Here is a 27928-nt window from a genome sequence, read left to right on the forward strand (position 1 = left end):
ATGACTGACTAAAAGGGGAAAATACTTTTTTTTTTTTTTTTTTTATCTACATGGTACGTAACATCTGAAGAGTAATCTTTTCTTTCCTGTGTTGGCTCTGTGGAATGTGGGATTGTGAAATAACGACTTGATAATTTGGCAGTTTTATTAAAAATAATTACTTTGTTTCAGTCATCATAATATTATCTTTATAGTTTTGAGAACATGTAGTCAGGAAAAAAATCCTTCTCTGATATTGATCTAGAGCAGAAAATGCGACGATCCGTCTTTTCCATCTCTAATTGGGTTGATTTCCTTTAACACTGCTTTGCAATGAAAATATGAAAACATGAGGTATATTTTTGCTGCTTCAAATAATTGGTTTTGCTTTTTGAGCATGCTATTTGTAATTTCAAAGAATATTTCTTTCTGAACTTCTTTGCTCTGAGTAGTTTAGAGTGGTCTTGAAATTATAGGTGTCTATTAAGTATTTTTCAACTGTCAATTCAACCGTAGCCGCCGTGCTATTAATTCATTATGAAGTGACACAGGAAGAAAACTCGTTATGTGATAATGTGAAAACACATATTTGTCAAAAAAATAAATAAACCAGTTTGTATTGAAAATCCATCTGCTGTGGTGGGAGTGAAATGGTTTATTAGACACATTTGGGCATGACACCACCTTTTCAATAAGGAAAATATATAGAAAAGATTTCAGTTCTACTCCTTAGACGTTCTGTATTCACCTAAATGTGTTATTTTTGTCCCTTACAGGTGATATTATACCCAACTTCTAATAGCTCCAAGTCAGCTGAGTTACACCGAATGATCGTTCCAAAAAATAGCCAGGACTCTGACTTAAAAATCAAATTGGCAGTGCGAATGGATAAACCACCACATATGAAACATAGTGGGTGAGTGTACTTGAAGATGTTTTTCTCCTGAATTATTGGATTTCATTGTATCACTTTTGTCATTTTACTGAGAGCCTATATATCAGACATTCACATGGAGTTTTTCCCCCCAAATTACATTAATAGGTTAACTTAATTTTTTAAATCTGTAGACATCTTTATAGCTGAATACATGGGTACTTGGTTAATATAACTGATTGCATGCTAACACACTATTGGTACTTGATTGTGTTGTTGGTATTGCACATCACTTATATTGATAAAGAACAGTGATGTATGGAGATAACGTGTAAGATATATTTCAAAATACAGTAGTAGTTGAAACAAGCCTAGAATTCAGATCCCCAGAAATAGTTAAACCTACATAGACTACATTTAGAGTTTAATGGTGGTTCAGATATAACCCAGGAGGCTGTACAAGTTTTGACGGGAGGGGCGTGAGTGTTCATTGCAATATGTGAGTGAGAAACTAGATCCATACCGGAGGAAACTGATGTTGGTGGATAACCAGAAGTGCAGGGGCTGGCCCCTGGGGATTGCTGTGGGTCGGAGTCAACTTCCATCTCCGAGATTCTTTTTCCCTTGTAGCTGATGAGGAAACAGGTCTGAACTCTTGAATACGATTCAATGAGTTTTTTTAAAACCCAGGTCTTTCTCAGATTAATACTTTAGGACTTGCTACAGCCAAATTCTAGCATAGGGGTGTTAGCCACTAGGAAAGAATGTGAAGACTTTTCTTACTAAGGAGAGAAGCAGTTGCTAAAGTGTCTCATCCCAAGTTTAGCAGCAAATCTAACAGTCTGTGCGCATTCCTGTACAGAGGGGCATCTCTGCTGGCTTTGGAGCCAAGTCACTAGCACTGTAGCAGAGTTAACTGGTAAGTCCACAAGATAAGGATGCTTTAGATGACTGTTAGGGAAGACCAAGTTACGCTCTGAGCAGAAGGCAGCCCAGATGTATCTACTAGAGCTGGGATGAGACTCTAAGGACCATATTGCTTCCTTGGTTTGGGTGGGCAGTAGTGTTTGCAGTGTCAGAACTGGTCTCTCTTGGGGGAAGAAGACCTCAGCGGGTGGGCTCTTAGAAAGGGAACAATAATTTAGGTATCCCACAGTATGGCGTCTTTAATGTAGTAATGCAGAGTCTAACTATGACTCGTGATGCAGATGGAGTTCCTGGGATTTAATACTGAGAGTTCTTTCTTCCCACTTCCATCTAGCTGCTCACTGTTGATTTATGCAGCAGACATGGATTGAGCACTTCCTCTGTGCCAACCAGAGCAAGCCTCAGTGAGATACCATCCCAGGCCTGAAGGAACTGGCTAGCCAGGGATTCAGGCTTGTGTACAAATCATGATAATACTGAGTGATAAGCGCTACAAGAGAGGAATGGGAACAGGTGGAAATAACACCTGATTCTAGCTGGAGTCAAAGAAAGTCTCACAAGACAACTGACTTTTGAGATGAAGCTTGAGGGGTGAATTCAGCAGGTGGGCAGTGGGGAGGAAGGGCAGTCCAGCCACCAGCCACATGGCATAGCCTATACATAGGCAGGAGATCTGGAAGGGCTGTTAGCTAACCGTGACAATTTTGATATGGCTGGAGAGTGCTTTAAGACTAGAGAGAGTACTACAGCTCTAAAGTGCTTAGAGACTAGTAGAAACTAGAGGGAGATAAAAAGGAACACATTCTGTTCCAAACATTGTAGTTATTTCCCTACTCTTTTGAACTCAGTCTCTTGATGAAGAGTACAGCAAGAAATGGGAACCTATGCACTATAACGCCAAGATGGCCCCTGATTTACACATGGGCAGCACTGTGATGAATACCCTTTGAGCCTTCAGATTGACCCAAGAACCAGGATTGAATATGAAGTTGGGCACATAGCAAGTTCTGAAGCCTTCAGCTCCCGTGGAAAGAAAGCTCTGCTCTAATCCTTGGCATTTTCTTGCTCTAAAATGCTTCAGGGCAAGTGGTACAATCTAGCTGCTTTCTAAGACTTGTTTTTTTTTTTTGCTTTTTTTAATCACTCCTTTGCAACGAAGGAGAATTGGTTTGTATCACATCTCAGAGACCTTTGACTAAATTAGAACCCCCAGAATGGTTCTGGAGTTGACTTCTGCCCAAGACTATGGGTGAAAGAGATGACTAAAGAGAATATCTCATAGTCTCTGAATTTAATCTGTAAAGCTCGAGAACTATTGTGACCTGCCTTTACGAAGATACTAGCAGGCATTGCCAGACATTTGGGTAACTGCAGTTTATGGTATGTAAAAGAAAGAAATTCTAGAATTGAAAATATCTGTGACGTTGTTCTGCTAGTTGGTGTGTTTTGGAGCATAATTAAGAATATCATATTTCCTAATAGTTATTCAAAAAAGCTATGTAAGACCGTTACTGAATGTAATAATAATGATCAACCAGAATTTCAACATTGCTATAATAGCAATTTATCACTATGGGCAGGGACCACAAGCACCTGTCTAGGTTTCTCAGTGCCTGTGTGGTTAACAGTTTTAAATATTTTGAATATCACCCCTGTGTTTAGATGTATATGGGAAAACATGACTTGACACACACATGACAATCCTAACCTTATACATCTTTTTCTGTGGTGCTTCACAGATGGATTTTACTGAAGCCCCAGTTGTTGCATTTTAAAATGACCTTTTTTTGAACCAGAAGGAAAAATGTAACCAATCTAAAGCTCATGCTTCTGGTAATTAATCAGTCCATGACTATACATTATAAATTTTTAATAGGACTGACTACATGCAAATGAAAATAGATATTTAATTTGGATAACATAAGCATAATGACGACTCATTCATTCAAAGCCAAACTAAACGTTACTATGTGACATCTAGCTAGTAAAAATTTGGGTTCATAGGCTTGCCTGGTGGCGCAGTGGTTGAGAGTCCGCCTGCTGATGCAGGGGACACGGGTTTGTGCTCCGGTCTGGGAAGATCCCACATGCCGCGGAGCGGCTGGGCCGTGACCCGTGGCCGCTGAGCCTGCACATCCGGAGCCTGTGCTCCGCAACGGGAGAGGCCACAACAGTGAGAGGCCCGCGTACCGCAAAAAAAAAAAAAAAAAAAAAAAAAAAAAAAAAAATGGGTTCATTTGTTCTTTGGGGGTATGTCATATAAACTAATTACATAAACTCTTATATAAATCTGTTAAATGAATTTCCAGCTAGGTTTTGAGTGGTTAAATAATTCACATTCAGCTTTAGAATTTATCTTCCTTCTTTTTTTGGGTGGCTGGAAGACAGAAGTGTTCGTGAACAAATGGACTGTCCTTTAGCATAGCCTAGTGGCTGAGAGGCAGTATTAACTTAAATCTCAGAACTACCGTCGTCGTTTTTATTAAATCATGTTTTCCTAATTCAAATGTTATTTTCTCAGCCAAAAGAAAGGCAAAATAAAATGGGGCTAATAAAGCAAATGACTATTATGACAAATCTACAACTGAAAAGGAGAAAGATGAAAATTCAATTGCCACAAATATGTAGAAGCATTATGACCCGGAGCTACGTAGTCTGTATGAAGCTGATTACTTTTATAGTTAAAAGAAAGAAAGAAAAAGAAAACTTCATGAGTATATAACTATAGAAGGATTATTTCACAGTTAAAATCAGTAAGATAAAATTTTAGCCAAATCACTACCATATAAATCTCATAATTCTCTGTGTGTAAAGTCATGCTTGGCAGTTTGAACGTTTATTGAATGAATAGGTGTTTTGAAATACTTTGAGAGTATCATGTATAAAACTCCCTAATTTACATCGTAAAGGTAGAAAAGGCCCTGGGCCCATTGCTTGCTGCAGGGGCAAGACAGCATGTGAGCTTCCAGCAGGAAGAACAGCATAAGCCCCAAGCTGGCTGCATGATTGGTTTCGTGTGCTTCCCTGTAGAGAGGACCTGCCACGCATTCAGGGTCTGCTGTGTGATGCCTACGGAACCTTTCGGTCATACTCTTAATGTTCAAGTGTGGCATTTGCTCTAAAGTGAAATGACTGCACTCTAATAAAGTTGAATTATTTTGCTTATGACTTAGGGTTTATTATCTTCAAGTAGTTTAGGGGACAGTCTGAAGACCAAAAGGAGGAAAATCTTATTTTTGGCAAAGTGGCGCTTACTTACAGGATCTGGACCTTCCAAAAAAAACAAGTCGGGTTTTTTTCCCAAGGAAAATTGATTCCTCATTTTAAATCGACCTTTTAGCATGACTTTTCTACATGTCCTTGTCTAAAATAACCATGTTTTGACACCTCTGCATTCCCAATTTATTACCTCAATCTGCTTACCCCAGTTTCATAGAAATCCCACTCCTTGTAGCCGTGCCAAAACTTCTGACAAAGTGTTTGCTAGTTTCTTAATAAATGATTGATTCTTTTTCTGGATACAGTTTTCAGGAGAGAAGGCTGTCTGTGGTCCTTTATAAACATTGATTTACTCATTGTAGAATGATAAAAAATTTCCAAATACCTTAATACTCATGTCATTTTATATATACTAATATAAATCATTAAGAGTTATGGTTTTCATTTTAATTAACTAGTGATTAATAAATTATAATGTTAGAAACATTTTCAAGCATAGCTTTAATAATTATTAAGCTAAATGTTTTAACTTGTTATACTCCTTTGCAAAACTTCTCTGATTTCTCCTGTGACGGATTAGTTTGTCTGCAACTTTAAGCTCAAACTGTGGCTTTCTGTTCAACACAGGATTTTTCTCTAGGAGGCTAACATCTTAACATATGTTATTTTCTTCTACTTTTTATGCATCAAATAACTATTCTCTTGCTTTTAGACACCCTTCAGTATCACATTTGGGCATCTTAAACAAAGGTACTTTAGGTCAAATAATTAAGGGTAGCAGATGAGCTCCCTTTTTCTTTATTTTCTTTCAGAAACCATAGACCATATTCATTGGTTATCTTATTTAATTTGGAGCACTTTTCCAAAAGGTATCGTGAAAACTATTTAGGAATACTATAAAGTTTTATAAACAGTTAATGCACATAATTATAATGGAATGGTTTCCTCTTCTTAATTGATGCCTTGCCGTAAAATTTTTGTACTATACACTTGACACAGTCGTACTTTTTATTCATTTGTGCATATCCAGAAGTTTGGAAATAGTAACACTGTGTTAATAAAGCGAAAATCTTGGGCTGGTTAAAGGCCTGGGCGTTGTGGAAGGTCAAGAAAAATTTGTACATTATTTGAAGATATTTATTTTTAGCTCATTTCTCTGATAATTGAGGCATAGATGGAGGACAGTACTATAAGAGTTTGAAGAGTAAGCACTAGTTTAAGAGCCAAGATGCTTGTATTTTGGCCCCAGTTCTGTCACTAACTTTGGGTAAATCACTGCATCTTTTTTGGCCTCAGTTTCATCAATTACTGAAGGAGACAGTGGGCTAGAAAATTTGAATGGCTCCTTAGACCCCTGGAAAATTATAACTCAGTGAATCATTTCCTCCCTGACCTTGCCAGGTGCATATTTTACTCATTCCATAGTATGTCATCAGAGAGAGGGTGTAAGGGTTCAGGGGGAATAGAAGTGGTAAAAGCGAGGGCAACATGGAGGGATGTGGCAGATTTGGGGGTTTATTTGAATCCTCTCAAGGCAAGGAAAGGAAGTATCATGACTGACTTAGAAACATCAGGCTTCTGTTGTATAAGATTAATTTGAAAAATACACAATATAGAATTGTTTATACTCTGATGGTGTTAAACAAATGCATATGAAAATTCAGAAAGGATATATACTAGACATACTAAATAGAATACAACTATGGGTGAAATTGTTTTTGTTTTCCAAATTTTCTGCGATGTCATCATACTTCTTTTATGATGAAAGAATGTAGTTTATTGAATTGGAAAAAAAAAAAGGAAATAGGTTTTCTTTTCACTAAAAATAGTTAAATTTATTTTACCGGAAATCTGATTGTTAGGGAGACTTTTGAGAGGATGCCTTCAGGAGAGCCTGGGAGGAGTCCTGCCCTTCCAGTATTTAAAGGGACAGTGTCATTTAGGAGTATAAATTCTGGAGCCAGACTGCCTTTCTTCAAATTCTGGCTCCATCACTTAGTAGCTAGGAGATCTTGGGCAAGTTGTAAAACTTTCATAACTTTGCCTCAGTTTCCTCATCTGCAAAATTAAAATGTTGGTAGAACCTACCTCATAGAATTGTCTGGAGGAGCAATATTTTAATGTGTATAATGTGCTTACAGGGGTGGCTGGCTAGCTCACAGTAATAATATATTTAGATATTAATAAAACCCTAAGGCAGGTACATCTTTGAGTTGAGATACTAGTAAAAGAAGGAAAAATATTAAATATTTAAAATATGAAACAGACCAAAACACTTTAAGAAATACGGCATTTCCATTTCACCCCCAACTTCTGACCCCCTGCTCTACTCCTCTCCAGCACTCAGGAGGGCTGCAGCTGGGCAGTAGGGGGCCGGGACTGGGAGACCTGGGCTCCAGCCAGCTCTGCTTTCACGTGGCACTGAGTCCAGTCATGAGCCTCCTTGGTTTCTTCATCTTTATACAACATATTGAACTCATTAAATGATCTTTAAGTTTCTTCCCGCTCTGAAATCTTTTAATTCTTCAAATCTAAAATTAGGATTCCCTTAAGGAAAGAAAGATGGAAGTGTTTATATTCCTGGGCAGGGTGGAAACAGTTAAGTAATTTTCAATCCACGTTATTCTCTTTGAGGACATTTCCATAGACATGAAGCAACGTGCAGAGTGACACAGAACACAGACTTTGAAGTTAGACCTGGGTTCAAATTCTAGTCCTGTCACTTTTTATGCAAACTTGGTCAGGTCTTAACTTCTCATAGCCTCACTTTTCTCCACCATGAAGTTGGATTGTCCTGAGCATGAAATGAGATATACTGATAAAGCATGTAGCACAGTGCCTGTTCCATAGTAAATTCTCAGTTAACTAGTAACAATCATTAAAATAAACATTAAAAAAATGAATAATTCCTTAAATTATAATACAAGCTTCTTCTAGTTTTAATCACATCATTTGACTTTATTTGGAAGAAAATGCTCAAAGACAGATGGGAAAATAGCAGTACACAAATCCTCACTGATTCCTTGAGAGTTTAAAAGTTATATCCCCATTAATCCCCCATTAGGGCCTTCTGCTTAATTGTTAAGCTTTAATTTACATTTTTATTTGACAGCTGTCATGGCTGTAGGTGGTGGCGGTGGTTTGTTTCTCTTGGTATATGCGTTTGGGTGCTCACTTTATTTTGTCTACTCTATGTCCAAAGGAAGGAAAAGGAAAATACAGTTGATTCTTGAACAACATGGATCTGAACTGTACATGGCCACTTGTACTGGGATGTTTTTCAGTAGTAAATACTGCTGTACCACACCATCAGCAGTTGGTTGAATCCAAGGATGCAGAGGAGCTGTGTATACGGAGAGCCAAAGTTATAGGAAGATTTTTGACTGAGTGGAGGTTCAGCACCCCAGTCTCCACGTTGTTCAGGGGTCAACTGTATTGCCTAAGAGCTTCCAACTGTGTCTGAGCAACTGACTTGAATGATTTACCTAAGAAATAAGCTCCAGTTCTAAGAAAGAACACCTGGAGATCATTTCATAGCAAGTGAGAAGAATCTGATAGAATTTCTCTCTTTATTTTAGTCCAGTGCAGTCTAAGTTCTTTGAAGAATGGCATGTGCTCTCAAAGTGTATTATTTTAAATAACTAGTGTGGTGCCTTTTGTAGGTTTAGTGCAATTGCTAGTTTTAATTTTCTTAAATCATTAGACAAGTATTACTTGACCGACATAGGTCTAAACAGTCTATCAGATCTTGCTCTTTGTGCTATTAAAATTTGTTCTCTTTTCAATAAGTTGTTGATCTCAATTTGTATATACCAAATTAGTTAGTTTTAATTTCATCTCAGGTATTTTTTTTTTTAATTAGTGTTGTATATGTGCTTTGTTTAAGGAGGCATTGGTAAGCCTGAATAGCTTATGCAATACTTATTGAGTAAAAGACTTTTATTTTGTAGTTAGCATAGTACCCAAGACATTCAGGTAATTGAGTAGTCAATTATATATGCTGACATTTTATGAAAATAATCACTGGGAGTGATTGGTGTCTTTGAGATTAGAGTTCTACAGCTGCATCTTAGACATTCTTAGCTGGCTCCTGGTAGAGGACTGTAGCATTTACTGATGTTACTACAGAATACTCTTACTCCACATCCACCCCCGCCTCACTTCTGCCAGTTTTCAGATCAGATACCATCTCTGCAGTGAGGCTCAGCTTGACCACCCTGTATAGAACGGTGCTCTTCTTTCCTTGCTGCCAGCTCTCTTAACCTGCTTCAATCCTTAAAACTCTTATTACCTGATATTATAGGTAGTGACTGTTGCTTATAGACTGTCTCACCATCTAGAATGTTATCTCCATTTGGGTGATTTGCTGTTAACTACTCCCCAACCAAATCTAGTTTCTGTAAGATAAGTACCTTGCCTTATTCACTGCTATTTTTAAACCCAGTTTTTAGAAAATTGCCTACCACTTATCAGAAGCTAAATAAATATTTGTTGAATGAATGAATGTTTTCTTTTCCAAAGAAAGAGGAGAATGCAGAACTTAGGTTCACAGATCTTTTATATTCAAAGTTTTGGATTGGTTGTTTGGATATATTGGTTATAAACTTCAAATTATAATGCTGTCTAATTGGTACCACTGTAATATATGTTTATTGGAGTGTGCTTCAAAACATTATTGCCCCAGACGAAGTGCAGAAAACTTCATTAGTCCACAGATTTCTATATGAAATCTAAAAGTTATATTATGAAAAAAAATGTATTCTTGTCTAAAAACTTTGTTATTCTCTATAGTGATGCTTTCTTTTTTTAAATGGCCTTTTTGTTTAAACTATGATGGAGGAAGTAAATTTCTAATATCTATTATCTGCAAACATTTATATTTAGACTATTCCTGTCATATGTGGTTGGAACGTAGGAGGAGGCTTTAGCAGCATTTTGTGTGGGCAGCATTATACTTCAGGGTTCGTATATAAGAATGACGGATCACGTAACCCATACTTATTAAGGGCAAAAAAGAGCTAGGCTTGAGCTTTGTTCATACTATCTTTGTGGAATCAGTAAGTTACTCACTTTCTCCTACAGCGCCTCCTGATTTGAAGTAGTCCCATTTATTTCAGAAGTTGTTCTGTCAGTTCTGTTTGGTGAACACTTTTACTCCATTTACATAAGCTCAAAAATAACTTCATGAAAATGTTCTTCCCGACAACTGCCGAAGAAGAATGAAGAGAAACCGAAAAGGAGCCAGCACTTTGGTCATCAGTCAGATAGGAAGGGTCTTGGATACATTACATGGGAGAGGAGTCGAGGGGACAAGCAAAAGAATGGGCTGATTGCTACCAAGATTTGTAAAGATTTCAGAGGGTCCAAACATGGCCCAAATCATCAAGAAATGTAGGCACCTGCAGATTACATAAGTTAGGAAGAATGAAGCATGGCATCAGGGAAGGGCAACAGCACTAAAAGAACTTGACCAACGTATGTTGCAGCAAAGCGGGAAGCCCCAAACAAAAGGAGGAGTAAAATAGCTTAGGGGCATATGAGAGAGGTCCAAAGGGACGAAAATGAGTGTTGGTGGGAAGTAGTGATAGATAGGGTAGTGTCTGGAAGTACAGAATTGATTAAAAAGAATCTTTTCAGAAGTAGTCCCAACGTGTCTAGTAGTGTACTTAATTCGGTAATTCTTTCAAATAACACATGATCATTAGGAATATTTCCTAATCTTCTCTTTATGATCAGAGCTGGAGTTTAGCAGGATTGGGTATTGGTGACAGGAGGTAACATCACAGCCACAGTTTCCCATCGAGACTGTGTTTGAAATGCCTAAAAATCGTTGTAAGCCCACGATCGTGGGGACGATAGCAAATGAGCTTGTTTTAGTCAGATAGATGTGTGTTCTGATTATAAAAAGAATCATCACCACAATTTAAATGTTCATTAGTACCAGTGTTGACGACGTGAATGAGCATGAGCAAAGGGTCTGCAAGTGTTAACACTTCTAATCATTCATCCCGGAATCATTGATATCCTTAAGGGATGGTACGCTAGTATTAAATCAGAGGAAAAGCACATCTTATTTTCATAATTTTAAAAAAGGAATGTTTATTGCCTTTATAAGACTATGAGTATCTTTTAGTGTCTTTGTTTATTTCATGTATCAGAACTTATGAAAACATTTTTTTAAATTTCTTTTGACAGTAGATTAGAAGGGCATAGCAATAGAACAAACGTCAGAGAAAATTTGAATGTCAGCTCTTTCCAGCTTTGTGAAATTAGAAGCCTTATCCTTTCTGCCAGTTAGATTGATCTTTACATTTGTCTTTAACCACTTCCTCTTCGTCCATTGTAGTTAATACCTCTCTACATATAGTCTTTCCCACAGATAAATCCATTCGTTCTGCCAAACCCAATTCAATCTCTATTCCAACAGCAACAACAAAAACAACCCAAAAAGCTGTTCAGTGACTTTTGTACTGATTTTCCTGTTTCACCTGTTTTCCAACGCAGTCAGGAATTTAGGAATACTATTTAATATCTCTACTAAAAAACTTCTTGTGCTTCCCCATTGTCTGTAGGATTAGAGTTACATTTTTAGTCTAGCATTCAAATTCTTCAAAAACCTGTCCCCATCTAGTCTTTACAACTTTTTCTCCCTTCCATACCCAACACAAACCCCCAGCTTCAACCAAATCGATCAGTTTGTATACACTGAACATGCTTTTACTAACACAACCTTATTATTTCCACTTTTTTATTAACAAACCCTGCCAGTCTGATACTAGGTTACACATTTTCTCACACTAGTACAGATGTACCAAGAAAGGTAGTTTGTTAATCTAACTTCCTCTTGAGCAGAAACCCAGCTAACCCTCATCACTTCATCTCCATGCCCCTGGTTTTGAGGGAACTGCTGGAAATCACTCAGATGTCCATTTTGATTAAAATGAATAAATTTATAGAAAGGTTTAACCATCAGGTTGACTAAGTATATCTGAGAGAGTGATAGTGTTAGGTGTGTTTGTAGTGAAAGATGTGAATAATTGATGAAATGTTTTAAGGCATAATGAAAATTACTAAAGGACAATGTAATACCATAGCAGTACAACTTTGTTGCAGCGGCTGGAGTGTACAACCCGGCTGTAGCCCCATCACTGTGTACTCCTGGCGTAAATTTCTTAACCGCCTTGTGCCTCAGTTCTTCACTTGTAAAGTGGAATAGTAATCACCTATTTCACAGGGTTGCTGTGAGGGTTAAATGAGTTAGTATCACTAAAGTGCCTGGCACATAAATGTTCAGTACATTTTAGCTGTTCTCAGTAAACAATAATTAATTCAACCTATGATTTACAAATAAGTGCCATCTTTGTGCTTAATGAAAGATTCTTTAAATTTTATAGTGCTTTACAATTTTCAGAAGTTTCACACATGTGAATGCCGTGTTTTAATTTTATGATTTAGTATTATATAAAAATAATTCCAGTGACTGAGATTTTCCTATTACCGTAATAATATATATTTAATATAAAAAACTGGAATTATAAGAGAATCAACATAAAAGTCACCTCATAATAACAACTTTTAAAAAAAATCTTAGGTATAAACACACTTTGTAAATCAACCATACTTCAATAAAATTTTTTAAAAAAATAAAGCAACTGGGGCTTCCCTGGTGGCGCAGTGCTTGGGAGTCCGCCTGCCGATGCAGGGGACACAGATTCGTGTCCCGGTCCAGGAAGATCCCACACGCCGCGGAGCGGCTGGGCCCGTGAGCCATGGCCGCTGAGCCTGCGCGTCTGGAGCCTGTGCTCCGCAGCGGGAGAGGCCACAACAGTGAGAGGCCCGCGTACCGCAAAAAAAAAAAAAAAAAGTGCTTCTCTTTATTCTCTGATCCCACCAGCCGTATCAGCAATTTTGTGCGTGTATCTTTGTTATGTTAATATATTCAACTTACAGTAATTTATTTTAATATTTATTTAATTGGTTGCATCAGGTCTTCGCTGTGGTACGCGGGATCTTCCTTAGGGCACTCTTTGCAGCGCGCGGGCTCTTCGCTGTGGTATGCGGGCTTCTCTCTAGTTGTGGCGTACGGGTTTTCTCTTCTCTTGTTGTGGCACAGGCTCTGTAGTTTGCGGCACGTGGGCTTAGTTGCCACGCAGCATGTGGGATCATAGTTCCCCGGCCAGGGATCGAACCCGCGTCCCCTGCATTGGAAGGCGGATCCTTTACCACTGGACCACCAGGGAAGTCCCTACAGTAATTTTGTTTTTTTTTTTTTGGCCTACAGTAATTTTTGATGTCTCATATTCCACCGCTGTTATTTTCTGCCAACATCAACCACTCTATGTATTTAATGTTCTGACTGTTAGAGTCATATCATGAATAAATGTGTTAAAAATTATTTCTTAATTAAAATTATCCCTACTACTTGCATTCCTATAAAATCAGTTGGTTTTAATAGGTTATGTAAAATGGAAAGTTGATCTTTGTGAGACAGAGCACAAGTTGCATTAATGATTGAAGGGTAATAAGTGAAATGAAAAATTACCAGGCAAGGAGGAGAAAGTGTTTATCCTGCTACCGAATATTCAGTGAATGGATTATAGCTGCGATCTTGCCTTTAGTGTTTCTTGTGGTAATTGTCAGGAAGAGGTATGAAGAATCGTGGGACCTTAATAGTATGCCTTGCCGTTTTAATTGCCGAGAGAAGCAAGAGAATCTAAATTGCCAGGAGATGCATTACTAATTAAAGTGTCATTCTACATTCATTCTGCAATAATTAGTTTGAATATCTGTAAGAGCTGAGATATAAATTTACTTCCAAATTCAAGAGCATACCCACGGCAGACTTTGTTAAAGTGATCTGTGGTTGGGAAAGGTTAACAGTCATAAAATTTTAAATGTTACTTTAATTTGGTACAAGTTAATTTTTTATTGGATTGATTATGGAACTTGAACAGATAGAGTTTATAATACTTTAAAACTTAGTATGTTTTTAAAATTTTTATAACACTGAGTACCTAAATTGTTTTCAGCTTCCTTGAGTATTGATGTTTTTTTCATTTTTTTTTTGTTTCAGCATTTTTCACCGTTTGGGAAAAATCTTCTTTAATAAATAATGATGTCAGTATTATATGAATTACATGTTCTCTTAACACTCCATGGCAACTTATAAATGTAGTCATATTCAGTGGACTCTTAAAATTCTAGATTATATCTCAAAAACTTCTGTTTAAAATAAATTCACCTAAAAGGGCGTGTACTTGAGAAGAGTTTAAATGATTACATGTTTCTCTAGAATTTGAGGCACAGAAATTCACATACTCATATTCCTCATTTCATGGCACACTGTCACCAGCTCTTCCTCTGTTTTACTTTTTAGCCCTTTCATCCCTTGTCCCATCTCTTACTCTGCTCCTACCTGCATAGGTGTCCATCCTGTATTGGACAGTGTATCTTTGAATGGTAGGTAACCTTATAGAATATGTTTTGTATGTATATGTCTTTTAAGTTTATATATTTTGTGCTAAAGATACTCAACTTATGTTTTCATTAAACATTAAATATTTAAGACCTATGTACATAATTATGCTTACATTATTCTAGGTCATTGCTTCTTGATATTATGTACATTCCATAGTATTTATCATATTTTACCTATGCAGTCCTCTTATGATGACCAGCCACCCGAACTGTCTTCTCCAGTCCATCACCATACACAGTGCCCCCTTGATTGTCCTTGTTCATGTCCATTTGTAGGCCGATGTCAGAATTTCTCCACCATACATAACCAAGAATCAGATATACACATACTTTTGTTGGTTTTAGCTGTTACAGATACCCTCTTGATCTGTTATCTGATGGATAACCTTGTTGAACAGAAATGCTTGGTAGTCAAATTCATCAATTTTCTTTCTGTGTATTTGTGCTTTTGGAGTCATCTTAAAAGTATCTTTTACCCCTAAGTCACAGAAATAGTCCCTTTTATTTTCTTCTTTTAGGTTTAAAGATTTATCTTATACTTTTATGTCTTTAACCCACATAGAGCTCCCTTTTGGAATGTTGTAATAAGAAAGGCCTCTAACTTTGTTGGGAAGGCAACCCATCCTTCCACCTTTACTTTTGTGGGATAGAAGCATGGTACTGATTGTAGTAAGCTGACTTGATCAATTCTCTTATTCTAACAATTTATTTTGTTGTAGTTTTTCTGTAGGTGATTGTGTCACCTGCAAATAATGGCAGTTTTTTCCTCTTAATTTGTTGTCTTTACTCTCTCTTTGTCTTATACAGTGGGCCTAGGCCTTGAATGCTATGTTATTTAGAAATGACAGCAGGCAAGCTTGCCTTTTCTCAGTTTTAGAATAACTAAATCTGTATTAGGGTTCTCCAGAGAAAAAGAACTGGTAGGACGCACACACGCATACACGCATGTGTGTGTGCACTAAGAGACTTATCATAAGGAGTTGGCTGTTATGATTATGGAAGCTGGCAATTCCAAAACCTACGGAGCCAGTGGTCCAGTTCTAGTCCAAGGACCAGAAGCTGCTGTAGAACCAGGAAGAGCCAATGTCCCCGTTTGGAAGGTTTCAGACAGGAATTACCAGTGTTCCAGTTTGAAGGCTGTCAGACAGGAGAATTGTCTCTTACTCAGGGGAGGGTCAGCTTAAAGTTCTAGCTAGGTCTTCAACTAATTGGATGAGGTCCACCCACATTAGGGAGGGCAGTCTACTTTATTCAGTCTACTGATTTAAATGTTACTGTCATCCAAAAATATCCTCACAGAAACACCTAAAATAACGTTTGACCAAATATCTAGGCACCCCATGGCACAAATTGACATAAATTAACCATCGCAATATCTAAAATTTATTAAGCACAATGATTGCTTTATGTTCTTGATATTCAGCTTTACTAAATTGTTTACCAAACCATAAATTGTTCACCTTTATCAAATGCTTTCTGTGTGTCTATTAAGGTAGTAATATGTTTCTCCATTTAGTCGTCAATATAGTGATTTTCATTGGTAGGTTTTCTGATGTTCAACCATCCTTACGTTCATGGAACACATGTTTTATTATTGAAACTATTTAAAATTAAATGAAATTTAAATATTCTCATCAGTTTATCTGACTGCTAATGAGTTTGAGTAAATTTCCATTTGCTTTTTAACTAGTTGGGCTTCTCTTCTTTAATTCATATATTCATCTCCATTGCCAAATTTCTCATCTCTGTTTATAGGTGAAATTGGCCTACACTTTTTTTCTTTTAATGTTTTCATTTAGTTTTAATTTGGGGAATCAAAGTTATGTTAATCTCTTTAAACCTCTTGGGCAGTTTTTTTCTCACTTCTTTTCTTTTTATTAAAATAACTTGTATAGGGCTTCCCTGGTGGCGCAGTGGTTGAGAGTCCGCCTGCCGATGAAGGGGACGTGGGTTCGTGCCCCGGTCCGGGAAGATCCCACATGCCGCGGAGCGGCTGGGCCCGTGAGCCATGGCCACTGAGCCTGCGCGTCCGGAGCCTGTGCTCCGCAGCGGGAGAGGCCACAACAGTGAGAGGCCCGTGTAACACAAAAAAAAAAAAAAAAAAAAAAAAAAAAAAACTTGTATAAGAGGGATTTTCTGTCATTGGAAGTTTGTTAAAAACTTACCTTACAACATACCAACTAGAATGGCCAAATTCTGGAACACTGGCAACACCAAATGCTGGAAGGATGTGGAGCAATAGGGAGTCTCATTCATTACTGTTGGGCATGCAAAATCGTACAGTTACTTTGGAACACAGTTTAGCAATTTCTCACAAAAATAAATATATTCATAGCATATGATCCAGCAATCATGCTCCTTGGTATTTACCCAAAGAAGTTGAAAACTATGTCCACACAAAAGCTGGACATGGATGTTTATAGCAGCTTTATTCATAATTACCAAAACTTGGAGGCAACCAATATGTCCTTCAGTAGCTGAGTGGATAAATAGTGGTACATCCAGCAACAGAATATTATTCTGTGCTAAAAAGAAATATCAAACTATGAAAAGACATGGAGGAACCTTAAGTAAACTTAAGTGAAAGAAGTCAATCTGAAAAGGCTACGTGCTGTATGATTCCAACCATATGACATTGTTGGAAAGGCAATATTATGGAGACAATAAAAAGATCAGTGGTTGCCAAGAGGTGGAGGTAGGGAATGCACAAATAGGCAGAACACAGAGGATTTTTAGGGCAGTGAAAATACTCTGCATGATGTTCTAATGATTGGTGTATATGTATCATTACACACTTGTCCAGATACATATAATGAACAATACCAAGAGTGAACCATGTCCTAAACTATGGACTTTGGGTGATTGTGATGTGTCAATATAGGGTCATCAGTTGTAACAAATATACCACTCTGGTGTAAAATGTCAGTATTGGGAAGAATTTGCTTGTATCGAGGCAGAGAGTCTAAGGAAATTTCCATACCTACCTTTTAATTTTTTCTGTGAGCCTAAAACTCTTCTTAAAAAATTAAATTAAAAAAACCTTATTTGAATATAAATATATTCTTAGTTGATTATATTTTTATGATGTATTCTTACTTCTTGCAACTCTGATATGTTTATATAACTTATGTATTTATGTATCATTTGTATAATATGATTGATATCACTATTATATCAATTTACAGAGATTACTGAGGCATAAAGAGGTTAAGGAATTTGACCAAAGTCTTATAACTAGTAAGTGACCATGATTTAAACCCAATTTTGTCTCATTCCAGAGCTTGTTCTCTAAACCACCAGACAACATTCCCTAAGAATATAGAACACTTTTCTCAAGTGATAACCAGGTGTTCACAAAACTCAAATGGCACCATAGGCCAGGCAAGCCAAACGAAGGTGTGAAATGATTAAGTTTTAAGGTCAGGAAGAGTAGAATAGTCAGGGTTAGTGGAATCAACAAGATAACATGCCCTACAAAAAGAAATTCAGAATCGCTTTTTGTGATGCTGGGCTTTCAGAGCATATCTGCAGCCCCATTTGGCCCATCAGGTCACCGTGTTGCATCTCTTGGTTACAGGAATTATCCCTCACTATTCTTACCTTCGAATAATTGTTGAGGCTTTGCTAGTTGACACATACTCAGAAATGGCATTTGTTTATTTTCTTAATGAGTAAGGAACCTTAGACAGTCACATATTTTGAAAGTGATTTTAAGAGAATGAAAGGAATGAAAAGTTAATGCACTTTTCTTTTTTTAAACCTCCTTCATATGTTCTTTTAAAATAATGAAGTCCCCATTGATGTACACTGCTGTTATTCTGCCACCTAATCAGATGATCTTTTTCGTTGTCTCCTCTGTGATTATCTGACATTAAGGTTTTAGAGGTATGGCCCTGCTAGTTATTGAATAGCTAATTTGCAAACTCTCAATATTAGGGTCTTGATTTAGGACATAATTCAGCATCAGTCTGGTATTTATTCATACTCTCAGAATTGTGTCAGTCTACAAGCTTGGCATGGTGAATATCTTAATAAGTAAATTTTAAGCCTGTGTCTTTGTTGTAGATTATATTCAAAAAAGCAAATCTTTTAGCCGAGTATATTTGGCCCCTCTATGTGGTTACTTTGCTAAAATACATTTAGATACCATGTTGAGAAGGCTTTGTTGAAATAGGCTTTACATGTTAAAAACTTCGAATATTCTTAGTTCAAGGAATTTACCTTAGTACAAAAGCAGATGGTTTTGATTGTTTAAAATGTAATATTAGGAAACAATATTGCTCATGTTAAAGTGCTCTAGAGTTTAGATAAAAATCAAAAACATCCCTTTAAAAGAATTCAGATACAATAAATAGAATTTAGATCACCAAATATTCAAACTCCTAAATCGGTAGCAAAGCAAGTAACACGCAGGGCTGGAGATGTGAATATTATATAATGAAGATAATAAAGGAGTTGAATGTGATGTGCCTTGGGTGCATGTTAGTAGCTAATTCCAATATGAATGCTTTGCAATCACTTGCCAGTTGAGATGCATGTGTTCAGCTAAATGGAAGTCTTGGACGTTCTCTCATACACCCCATTATTTGTAATTGAACACCTGATTTCTATCATGCAACAAATTAACATCTGCACTGGATCTTTTCTGCATATGGATACAATGATTAGAATTTTGCAGATAGGCAGATACTTGAAAACAAAAAGACAACATTGTGAAACACTTCCAGCCATAATTTTTGATTACATATTGAGAATCGTTTAATTATCTTACTCCATTTAATTAGCCCTTCTACTTAGGTCAATTGCTTTTTTTATTAACATGACATGTTAACAGTTTGTTAATTGGCATGAAATAACATGAGACTTTTCAGAGTATTTTGTACAAGAGATACACGGGCCTAAGGAAGCCAGGGGAAATGCGAAGAGGTAAATGTATGCATTAGCCCCCCTTACAGCACGTACCAGTGCCCCCGAAGCCTGTGTTCCTTGGAACCCTTGGAATTTCTGTCCTTCTATTAGGCAGAATGAGTTTATGTGAGCAGTTTATGAAAATGTGAGACTGTGGATATACATTTGAAATAGATGTCACTTTTCTGAAATTAAGAGAATGATGAAAAGTGACGAAGAGATGGAGATACACATGTATATAAATAAATGCTAATAGGTGGGAGGAAGGTAGGCAGAGAGATACATGCATGTAAGAAAATTAAGGAAAAGATTTAGTCAGTATCAATCCTTTAAGCCCCAAGCCTCTTCACCAGTGTTTTATGTTAGAAATAATTTTAACCCATCCGCAGTATCCCTTTCGTGGCATTGACTAGGTCCTTTAATTTATTGATTCCGTATATGCCCGTTGAAGTAAAAGAATATATATAATTCAGCTGATAAGTTTTTAAATGAATTAGAGTGCTACAAAATGATATACAAATTGCTATGGAGTGTACTGTAAAGATACTGTTAATTACGCCTAGGAAGAAAGATTGGTTTTCTTCCTAACAATTCCTCCGGGGTTGTGGCACAAGTAGCCGCACTGGGGAGGCAAGTGTTTAGCCAGAGCCCATTTAACCACCTTGCATTATATTCGATCATTTAAGTACAGATATTTTCTTTCTAAACCCTAAATGAATGCTTATTGCAATCCAGTCACAGCTTTGAGGAGCTATGTGATGGTGAGAATAAAGAGCATAGAATAATACTGGTTTCTCTGTTATTTCTTTATATTCTACTTGATTCTAAATAGGTTTTTGTGCTTACTTCACGCCAGCATAGAATTTAAGCACTAAAAGAGATCTGGGGATTACTTGACCCAACATTAGAGTTTTATAAATAAAACACTGAGGGAAAGAGTGGTAAGCCTTTCCAAAGTATGTGTGAGTATTTATTCCGTTAACCTGTCCTGAATGTATCCTGGCAAATACAAAGATAAATTTACCTAACTCCCTCCCAGTGAGAATTGTTTTCCTTTCCCGTTAGTAACATTTTCATGCACTTGGGGGCACTATGATCAAATTTAAGAAGAAAAAGGGAAAAATTTTATTTTGTTAGGTTTATTTCAGTTAGAAAAATTGTTCCTAATACTACTATAAGGAAACCTTAACTAATTGTATACTTTTAGGTAAAAATACCTTTTAAACATATACTCGAGGTGGCTGAAGTTTTTGTTCAAGCTTCAGAATAGGTATAGATTAACTAGTGCTTAATGTGTGTTGCCTGGACCCGGAGTATCAGCCTCACCTGAGAACTTGTTAGAAATACAGATTCTCAGGCCAGCTGCAGTGGATCAGAAACTCGGGGCGTGGGACCCAACAATGTGTGTTTTCACAAGCTCTCTGTGCATGATTTCGTTGCTTGCTAATAACACTTGAGAAGCCCTGGATTAGAATAAGTGAATGTCGACATACTTTAAAAAGTTCTGTTAAAAATCATTAGGTTAAAAATTAACTTATCAGATGTGCTTGAAATTTTGTGAAAATGTTTCTCGGGAAAGTTTTCTCTCCTACATTAACTATAAATGAGTCTAAATTTATTTTTTTGTTCGTGATTATACAGCTGGGTCACAACAGTTAGCTGATGAGTCATTTTCATCCCCCCCTCCCAAAAAGAAACCAGTTTTTTTTTTTTTTGCGGTACGCGGGCCTCTCACTGTTGTGGCTTCTCCCGTTGCGGAGCACGGGCTCCGGACGCGCAGGCTCAGCGGCCATGGCTCACGGGTCCAGCCGCTCCGCTGCATGTGGGATCTTCCTGGACCGGAGCACGAACCCGTGTCCCCTGCATCGGCAGGCGGACTCTCAACCACTGTGCCACCAGGGAAGCCCAAGAAACCAGTTTTAATCATCTGTTTTATATTATGTAAATAAATAAGCCAATTAATGGAATTTCTCAAATTTAACTTCTTGTGATAGTAACAAGACATGACCTAGATTTTAACATAATACTGCTAACAGCATTACGTCTTAATAGTATCTTTATATTTATTATAAGGGCTATTATACCTATTGGGTCATTTGATCCTAATGGTAACCCTTTAAGGCAATTAAGAACCAATCATTAGCTCTATTTACAGTTAAGGAAAACTGAGGCTCAACTGAGAACAGTTTCAGAATTCTTATCTAAGTGTTATATTAGTGTAGGGACTATGCTAATTCTCTTTTTAATAAATTAATTTTGTTCCTCGTCTCTGAGAGTTAGTGGAAACTACTGGGAGAGAATGCCTCTGCCCTTAAAAGAACAACTGCAAACCTCCAACGATTTGAGTCAGGTGGGAGAATCTTCTGGAAATACGGTGACTGGACTGTGAGGTCGGGACCGAGTTTTCCCCTCCTGGAGATACTCTCTCACATCCTTCCTCCGTCCTGTGCTAGACCTCATCTCATTCTCTTTCTCTCCCATGATAGACTTCCCTTCCTACTTCTCTTTGGTCAGCTAGAATAAGGTAGAGCATTTGAAAGTCTTCATGCTAAGGGAGAACAAATAAGAAAGTAATCACAGGGAATATAAGAAACTACCAGTAAAGCTTGCCATTATCCTATAGATTCTGACCTGTTTATCTACTGTCCTGGGATACTAGGGGGTCTGTCCAAAAAGCTGGCCTGAGTTAGATGGCATTTCATGTGGGTCCCCTGCTATTTTGCTCTTGGTCTTTTCTCCAAATGAAGACTCCTACGTTAACACCCAGCGCCAGGGAGCGGCCTCCTGTTTAAGTAAGTAAACCCCTCCCATTCACAACCAGTCCAGCAACTAGGACAGGATGTGCCTCACCCAGTGTACAAGGAGCGGTCTTGATATTCCTGTTCTGAGCTCAAGACCACCTTTTCCATATATGAGCGGTTAAACCTTAGGTGAAGAGAAGCGTTTTATGTATATATCAGTAGAAGCTGGGGCCTGTTCCCTCACAATTAACTACAACTGTGAAGTGAATCTTGTAGCAAAGTCAGAAAGTATATTCAGTGAGTGTTGCTAATTAAAACTTAAAGATGGTCCTTAACATGTAGTTTCTATAGTATTGAAAGTATCGGAAGTTGGTTATAAACTGTATGTTTCCTGTCATTTGTAGCAATAACTATACCTACCTAATAGGATCGTTAATGAGTATTAATCAAGTTAATATATGTAAAATACAAAGTACAATGCCTGGAATTCAGTAAATCTCAAAAAATGAAATGTAACCTGTTATAAAGAAAACAATGATGAAATGCATTGTGAATAGTTACCTGATACGAAGAATATCAACATAGGATGTGTTCTATGATGGGATATATTCTGATGTAATATTATAGTCTGTCATTTTACTCACTTTTGTTCGTTTTTGTTTTTGATTTTTTTTTAATTTCAGATTGATTCAAAAGGTTAACTTGAATGCTAGCAAAATAAGTCTAACTTAGTTAAACCTTTTTAAATTTCAGACTTTATTGTTTAAAATTGCCTTGATGTTTACTAGAATTCTGTATTTCTCTTTAGAGTTCATAAGTACATTTTAATTTTATTTGATGATTAAGGATCATTTATTCACCTCTGGTCATCTGTCTGATTCTCTCTGACTTATAGGTACTCCCATGGTAGTTTATCTTCACTATTCATCGTATTTTCTACCTTTTGTTAATGTTTATGGTGAGCATATCTTCCGTCCTGAAATGCACAAAGTAAATATAACTCAATTATCACTAAGGAGCAGCAACTCCAGGATATGTCTTATAGTCTCTGCAGTGAGGGTTTTTTTTTTTTTTTTTTTTTTGGTCTATTTCCTCTAATTATAGAGAGAGGAAGGGGTAGGGCCTCTCATAAATTGAAAATTATTTGGATTCTTAACAATTACAGTTACAGTGTAATTTATGTTAACTTTCTAATAATCCATGCATCCCACTATAAAGCAGATATATATGTGCCTGCAACTGAATGACATCCCACACCCAGAGATGTAATTGTGATATGGACCTTCAAACAAGATTCTCATTTCTTTTGCTAGGAAAAAAAATAGCCGGCCTTCTTAATTGAAAATGAACAGATCTTAAATTCTTCTGCTTTAGGTGGTGACCTCATACGGAGAGACGGGAAAAAAGCTATTTAGAGATCATTGTCTTCTGTGTACTGATTTTTTTACACTCCATATTATTGTGGTTGTGGTTATTTATTAAGAAAAACCCCGAGATACCTTCAGAATGGTTTCAGTTCTCTTCTGTGAAGTAATCTTGACATTCTACCAACTCATCTGACAACTCTAGTCTTTATCCCTAGCTGTATGACTAAATGGGAGAGAGCCTCTGCTTATATTCATTTTAAAATTAGGTGTTTGTATACTTTTTAAATAAATAGTAAAATGGTTGTATAATCTCCTTTCCTCCATCTGTGTTTCTCTCTCTTCCACATCTATTACTTTTGCTGGTGGATTAATAACTCTGTCAAATTAAGATGGGAATATTGACTTACTTGAACTAACGTATATTTGCGTTGTTTTGCGGAAAAACGTGCTGATTTCCTGTACTGACACATGCAACAAAGAAAAGGACCAGATTTTGTTCCAGTGTTGCGTTTTGGAGGGAAGTACCTCACAAGAATCTTTGGAAATGGTGTTAAAGTTGTCCTTTGACAAAAGTAGTAATATATTTCTCCAGTAGATGGTGCAAGCATCCCCCCCAAAAAACAAAGTGTTTTTATCTGCTGAATGGAGAACTTGATAATAAAGGTGGCATTATTTAAGTAGTATTAAGTAATCTTCAAGACGTTTTCTTTTTTTTTTTAAATGTAAGAAAATGTTAGAAGGTGAAGTGGTAGTTCATTTTGGACATATTAAACTTGTCAAGACATTTTATCACATTAATACAGAAAAACGTTAATGTTTAGCACTATGAATAATCAAAGATGTCACTAATGTCAGTTTTAACCAAAAATATCTGAGACTTGAAATTCTGAATATGTTTCATTAAATGTCAAAGGTTTTTTTTTTCTATTGACTATCTTTTTTTTTTTTTTGAAGATGTTGGGGGTAGGAATTTATTAATTTATTTTTGCTGTGTTGCATCTTCGTTTCTGTGCGAGGGCTTTCTCTAGTTGTGGCAAGTGGGGGCCACTCTTCATCGCGGTGCGCGGACCTCTCACTATCGCGGCCTCTCTTGTTGCGGAGCACAGGCTCCAGATGCGCAAGCTCAGTAGTTGTGGCTCACGGGCCTAGTTGCTCCGCAGCATGTGGGACCCTCCCAGACCAGGGCTCGAACCCGTGTCCCTTGCATTAGCAGGCAGATTCTCAACCACTGCGCCACCAGGGAAGCCCTCTATTGACTATCTTGATTTCATTTTTCTTTGTATCCTGCATTCATAGGCAGAAGCATTGTGTCTATAGTTTAATAAGCAAGTAAGTAAATAAGTGGAATTCTTAAGCTTTAAGTTAAAGGAGAAAGAGAAACATTTTACAAGTGTAGCCCAATGAATCCCAACCTGATTGTACATAGCCCTCTTATTACTGTTACCTTTATTTTGTTATTCATTCTCCTCCAAATAAATAGATGCATGTGAGAGAGAAACTGAACATCAAAGTGTACTTCTTCATAGCAGTCTAGAGTTTTTTAGTAGGTGGTTAAGTAGCAATTTCTTAAGAACCTAAGGAATTCAGCAACTGGGAAAGATAATACATGTACTCTATAGAAATATTGCTTTTATCTGATGAATGAAAAGAACTAGGTGTTTTGTTGTAACTTGTGTGATATTATATTTATACTTCATTGTAGGAAAATGTATACTTAAATTTTTGTGCCACTCTTCAAAAGTCTTTTTTTCGTAAATGGGAAAAGTTGAAGAATTCATTGCCACTCTCCTCAACCTTTTCCAAAGAGTCCTTTAAAAAGTTAGGTTGAAATAGTTTTCAGTATATACCGCTACTACTAATATCATAAAGATGATGATAATGCCTTCATTTACATTATGCTTTATAATTTCAAAGGCTCCTTTACACACATCATTTAACTAGATTTTTGTAATGATACTATCTGTTATAATCAGGACAAATATTGCTATTTCTATTTTACAGGTGAAAAATAGTGAAAGTCATACCAGGCACATAGCAGTTAAAAGTTAAAGAGACTTAAGAAAATCATTCATTCGTTTTCCCTCTCACTCTCTCTTTCTCTGTCATTCTTCTCTCTGTCTCTGTCTCTCATATTTTCACTCTTGCATCTCTATTTGGAAAAAGCTCTTATTCTGTGCCCCAATATTTGCTTCCATGTGGAGGAATATGCGTGACAGTAATACTCCTGGCTTCTCTCTACCCCCTTTATTTTTCTTTTTTTTTTTTGGTGCATCTGATTAGTTAGCTTGAGAGCAGGGACTGGGCGTGCATAGATCAGCCCTTTCCACTCCATTTGTCCCTGGAACACCTGTTCAAGCAACTGCTTGCTGCTGCCCCCTGTGTGAGTTTGTCAGGGGCGGGATCCCCACGTGGACAGGCGTGGCCTGACCAGCGCTGTCTGTCACTGGAGTGGGGAAAGTATGTCTGATAATAATACTGAACCTCATAAGGGAGCCCACTTCTTACAGAAATAACCCACATTCTTCAGTATTATTGTTATCACTAATAAGGTGATCTTTTTTTTTTTTTTTTTTTGCGGTACGCGGGCCTCTCACCGCCGTGGCCTCTCCCGCTGCGGAGCACAGGCTCCGGACGCGCAGGCTCAGCAGCCATGGCTCACGGGCCCAGCCGCTCCACGGCATGCGGGATCCTCCCACACCGGGGCGCGAACCCTCATCCCCTGCATCGGCAGGCGGACTCTCAACCACTGCGCCACCAGGGAAGCCCTAATAAGGTGATCTTTTAACCCTTGTTAACAACTCTTTGTCTTTAGCCAGTTTGCTCAGAACTCAGGCAAAGAAAAGAGGTACTAAGTTTTTGGGCCTTCTAAAAAACTCCAACCATGTTTGTATATCATGAAAGATAAAAAATATATATATATATGTATACATGTTATATATATATATATTAGCGGGAGTTAGAAATCTTTAGACATAGAATATATTCTATTGCATTTTAACTTAAAGGCTCCTGTGATACTGTGACCTTGGGGCCATCTCCAGCTGTGGTTCAAACTGTCTTGCCAGAAACCCTGGGAGTCCCTTTCGTGACTGATGGGCTTGTAGGCGAACTGGACTCCTGCACCTCGGTTCCTCCTTTCCCAGCAGCCACTTCTTCTTTCCTCTGTGTTCTGAGCTTCTATATTAAGTTAAATATCAGGATAAAATTCTGCTGCTAAAACCTTGAATACTCTTGATTAGATAAATATGAAAATACCAACTTTATGGAAAATCCAAAGTCTGTCTAAGGCTTTTTCTTTTACACTTGTACATATTATATAAATTTTTGCTGAAGATTTACTTTCTTCATTATGTTCTTATAATCATTCCTAATGACAAGACTAGAAATAGCCATTCAGTCATTCCAAAAACGCTTATGGAATATCTGCTGTATAAAGTCACAGTGCTGAGACAGGGTGGTGAGTGGTAACTGATGTATGTGGTCCTTACCCTCACAGACCTTAATGTGTTGTGTTGGAAATAGACATTCATCCAATGTGCCATGCCATACACCATGGCAGGGCTGTGGAAGGAATGTCCACATCTCACCAAATACATGTAAGAAGGGCGTATGACCTCATTAGGGATGTCAGGGAGGGCTTCTCTGAGAAAGTGATAGTTGAACTCTGAGGGATGGGAAGAAATTGGAAACATGAGAGGTGAGAACTAAATGAATTTAAATTGTTGGAAATGGATGGAATTGTAAGATATGTGGGACTGATGGGGTAAGACAGCCAACACACAACCAGGGGAGCAGCAATAACTCAGAGTATTGGTACAAAGGAGCACTTGGTGTCCAAAAAAAAAAAAAAAAAACACACACAACAAGAAAAGTATCAAAGGGTCTCAGCACAGGAATGTTCCAGATATGAGCTGTCTTGGAAATGTCTGTGACCAACTAATAAGTCTAGAATTCAAGAGCAGGGTGTCAGAGAAAGATCCACAAGAACAAGAGCAAAGCTGCGTCCTCAGCCTGGAGTATTGAACAGCTTATCAAAGCAACCACTTAAGCTCAAAGGAACAGGGGCTGAGACGCTGAGGCCAAGGTACAGGTCAGAGCTGGCAGGACAGCAAGGGGATCTCACAGCTCAGTCCAAATCTTGACCCAGAATTCACAGTCCTCCTTGATGGCAGGTAAGATTGGTCACAAAGCACAAAAGTGAAGTTCAAGTGATACAGTTTAGGTAAAACAAGGCTGTTGCAGAATGCCAAGTGTCAGGAGGAATTCAGATACCTTTACAAATAACTCACATGAAGATAAGTTAAAGATGGATGTAGACAGTTTGTTTTCTAAGTTTTCAGAGCCCTCCAAAAATGTCCTTATTAACTAAGACCAGAGAATAACGTTACAGAAAAAGAGACCTTTCTGGAATCAAACATAATCCATGGCGATTATGA

The 27928-nt window shown here is 37.4% G+C and overlaps 1 protein-coding gene across 11 annotated transcripts in view; it reads left to right on the forward strand.

Moving 5' to 3' along the window:
• CADPS2 (calcium dependent secretion activator 2) overlaps positions 1 to 27928 on the forward strand; it is a 494346-nt gene that overhangs the window by 255137 nt on the left and 211281 nt on the right. For all 11 annotated transcript variants that reach the window (XM_032643104.1, XM_032643102.1, XM_032643096.1 and 8 more), the window contains exon 8: positions 756 to 895. In XM_032643104.1, the coding sequence (XP_032498995.1) occupies positions 756 to 895 (140 nt within the window). The remainder of the gene's footprint in view (positions 1 to 755; positions 896 to 27928) is intronic.

Source organism: Phocoena sinus, chromosome 9, assembly GCF_008692025.1.
Source record: "Phocoena sinus isolate mPhoSin1 chromosome 9, mPhoSin1.pri, whole genome shotgun sequence".
Taxonomy (NCBI): Eukaryota; Metazoa; Chordata; class Mammalia; order Artiodactyla; family Phocoenidae; genus Phocoena; species Phocoena sinus.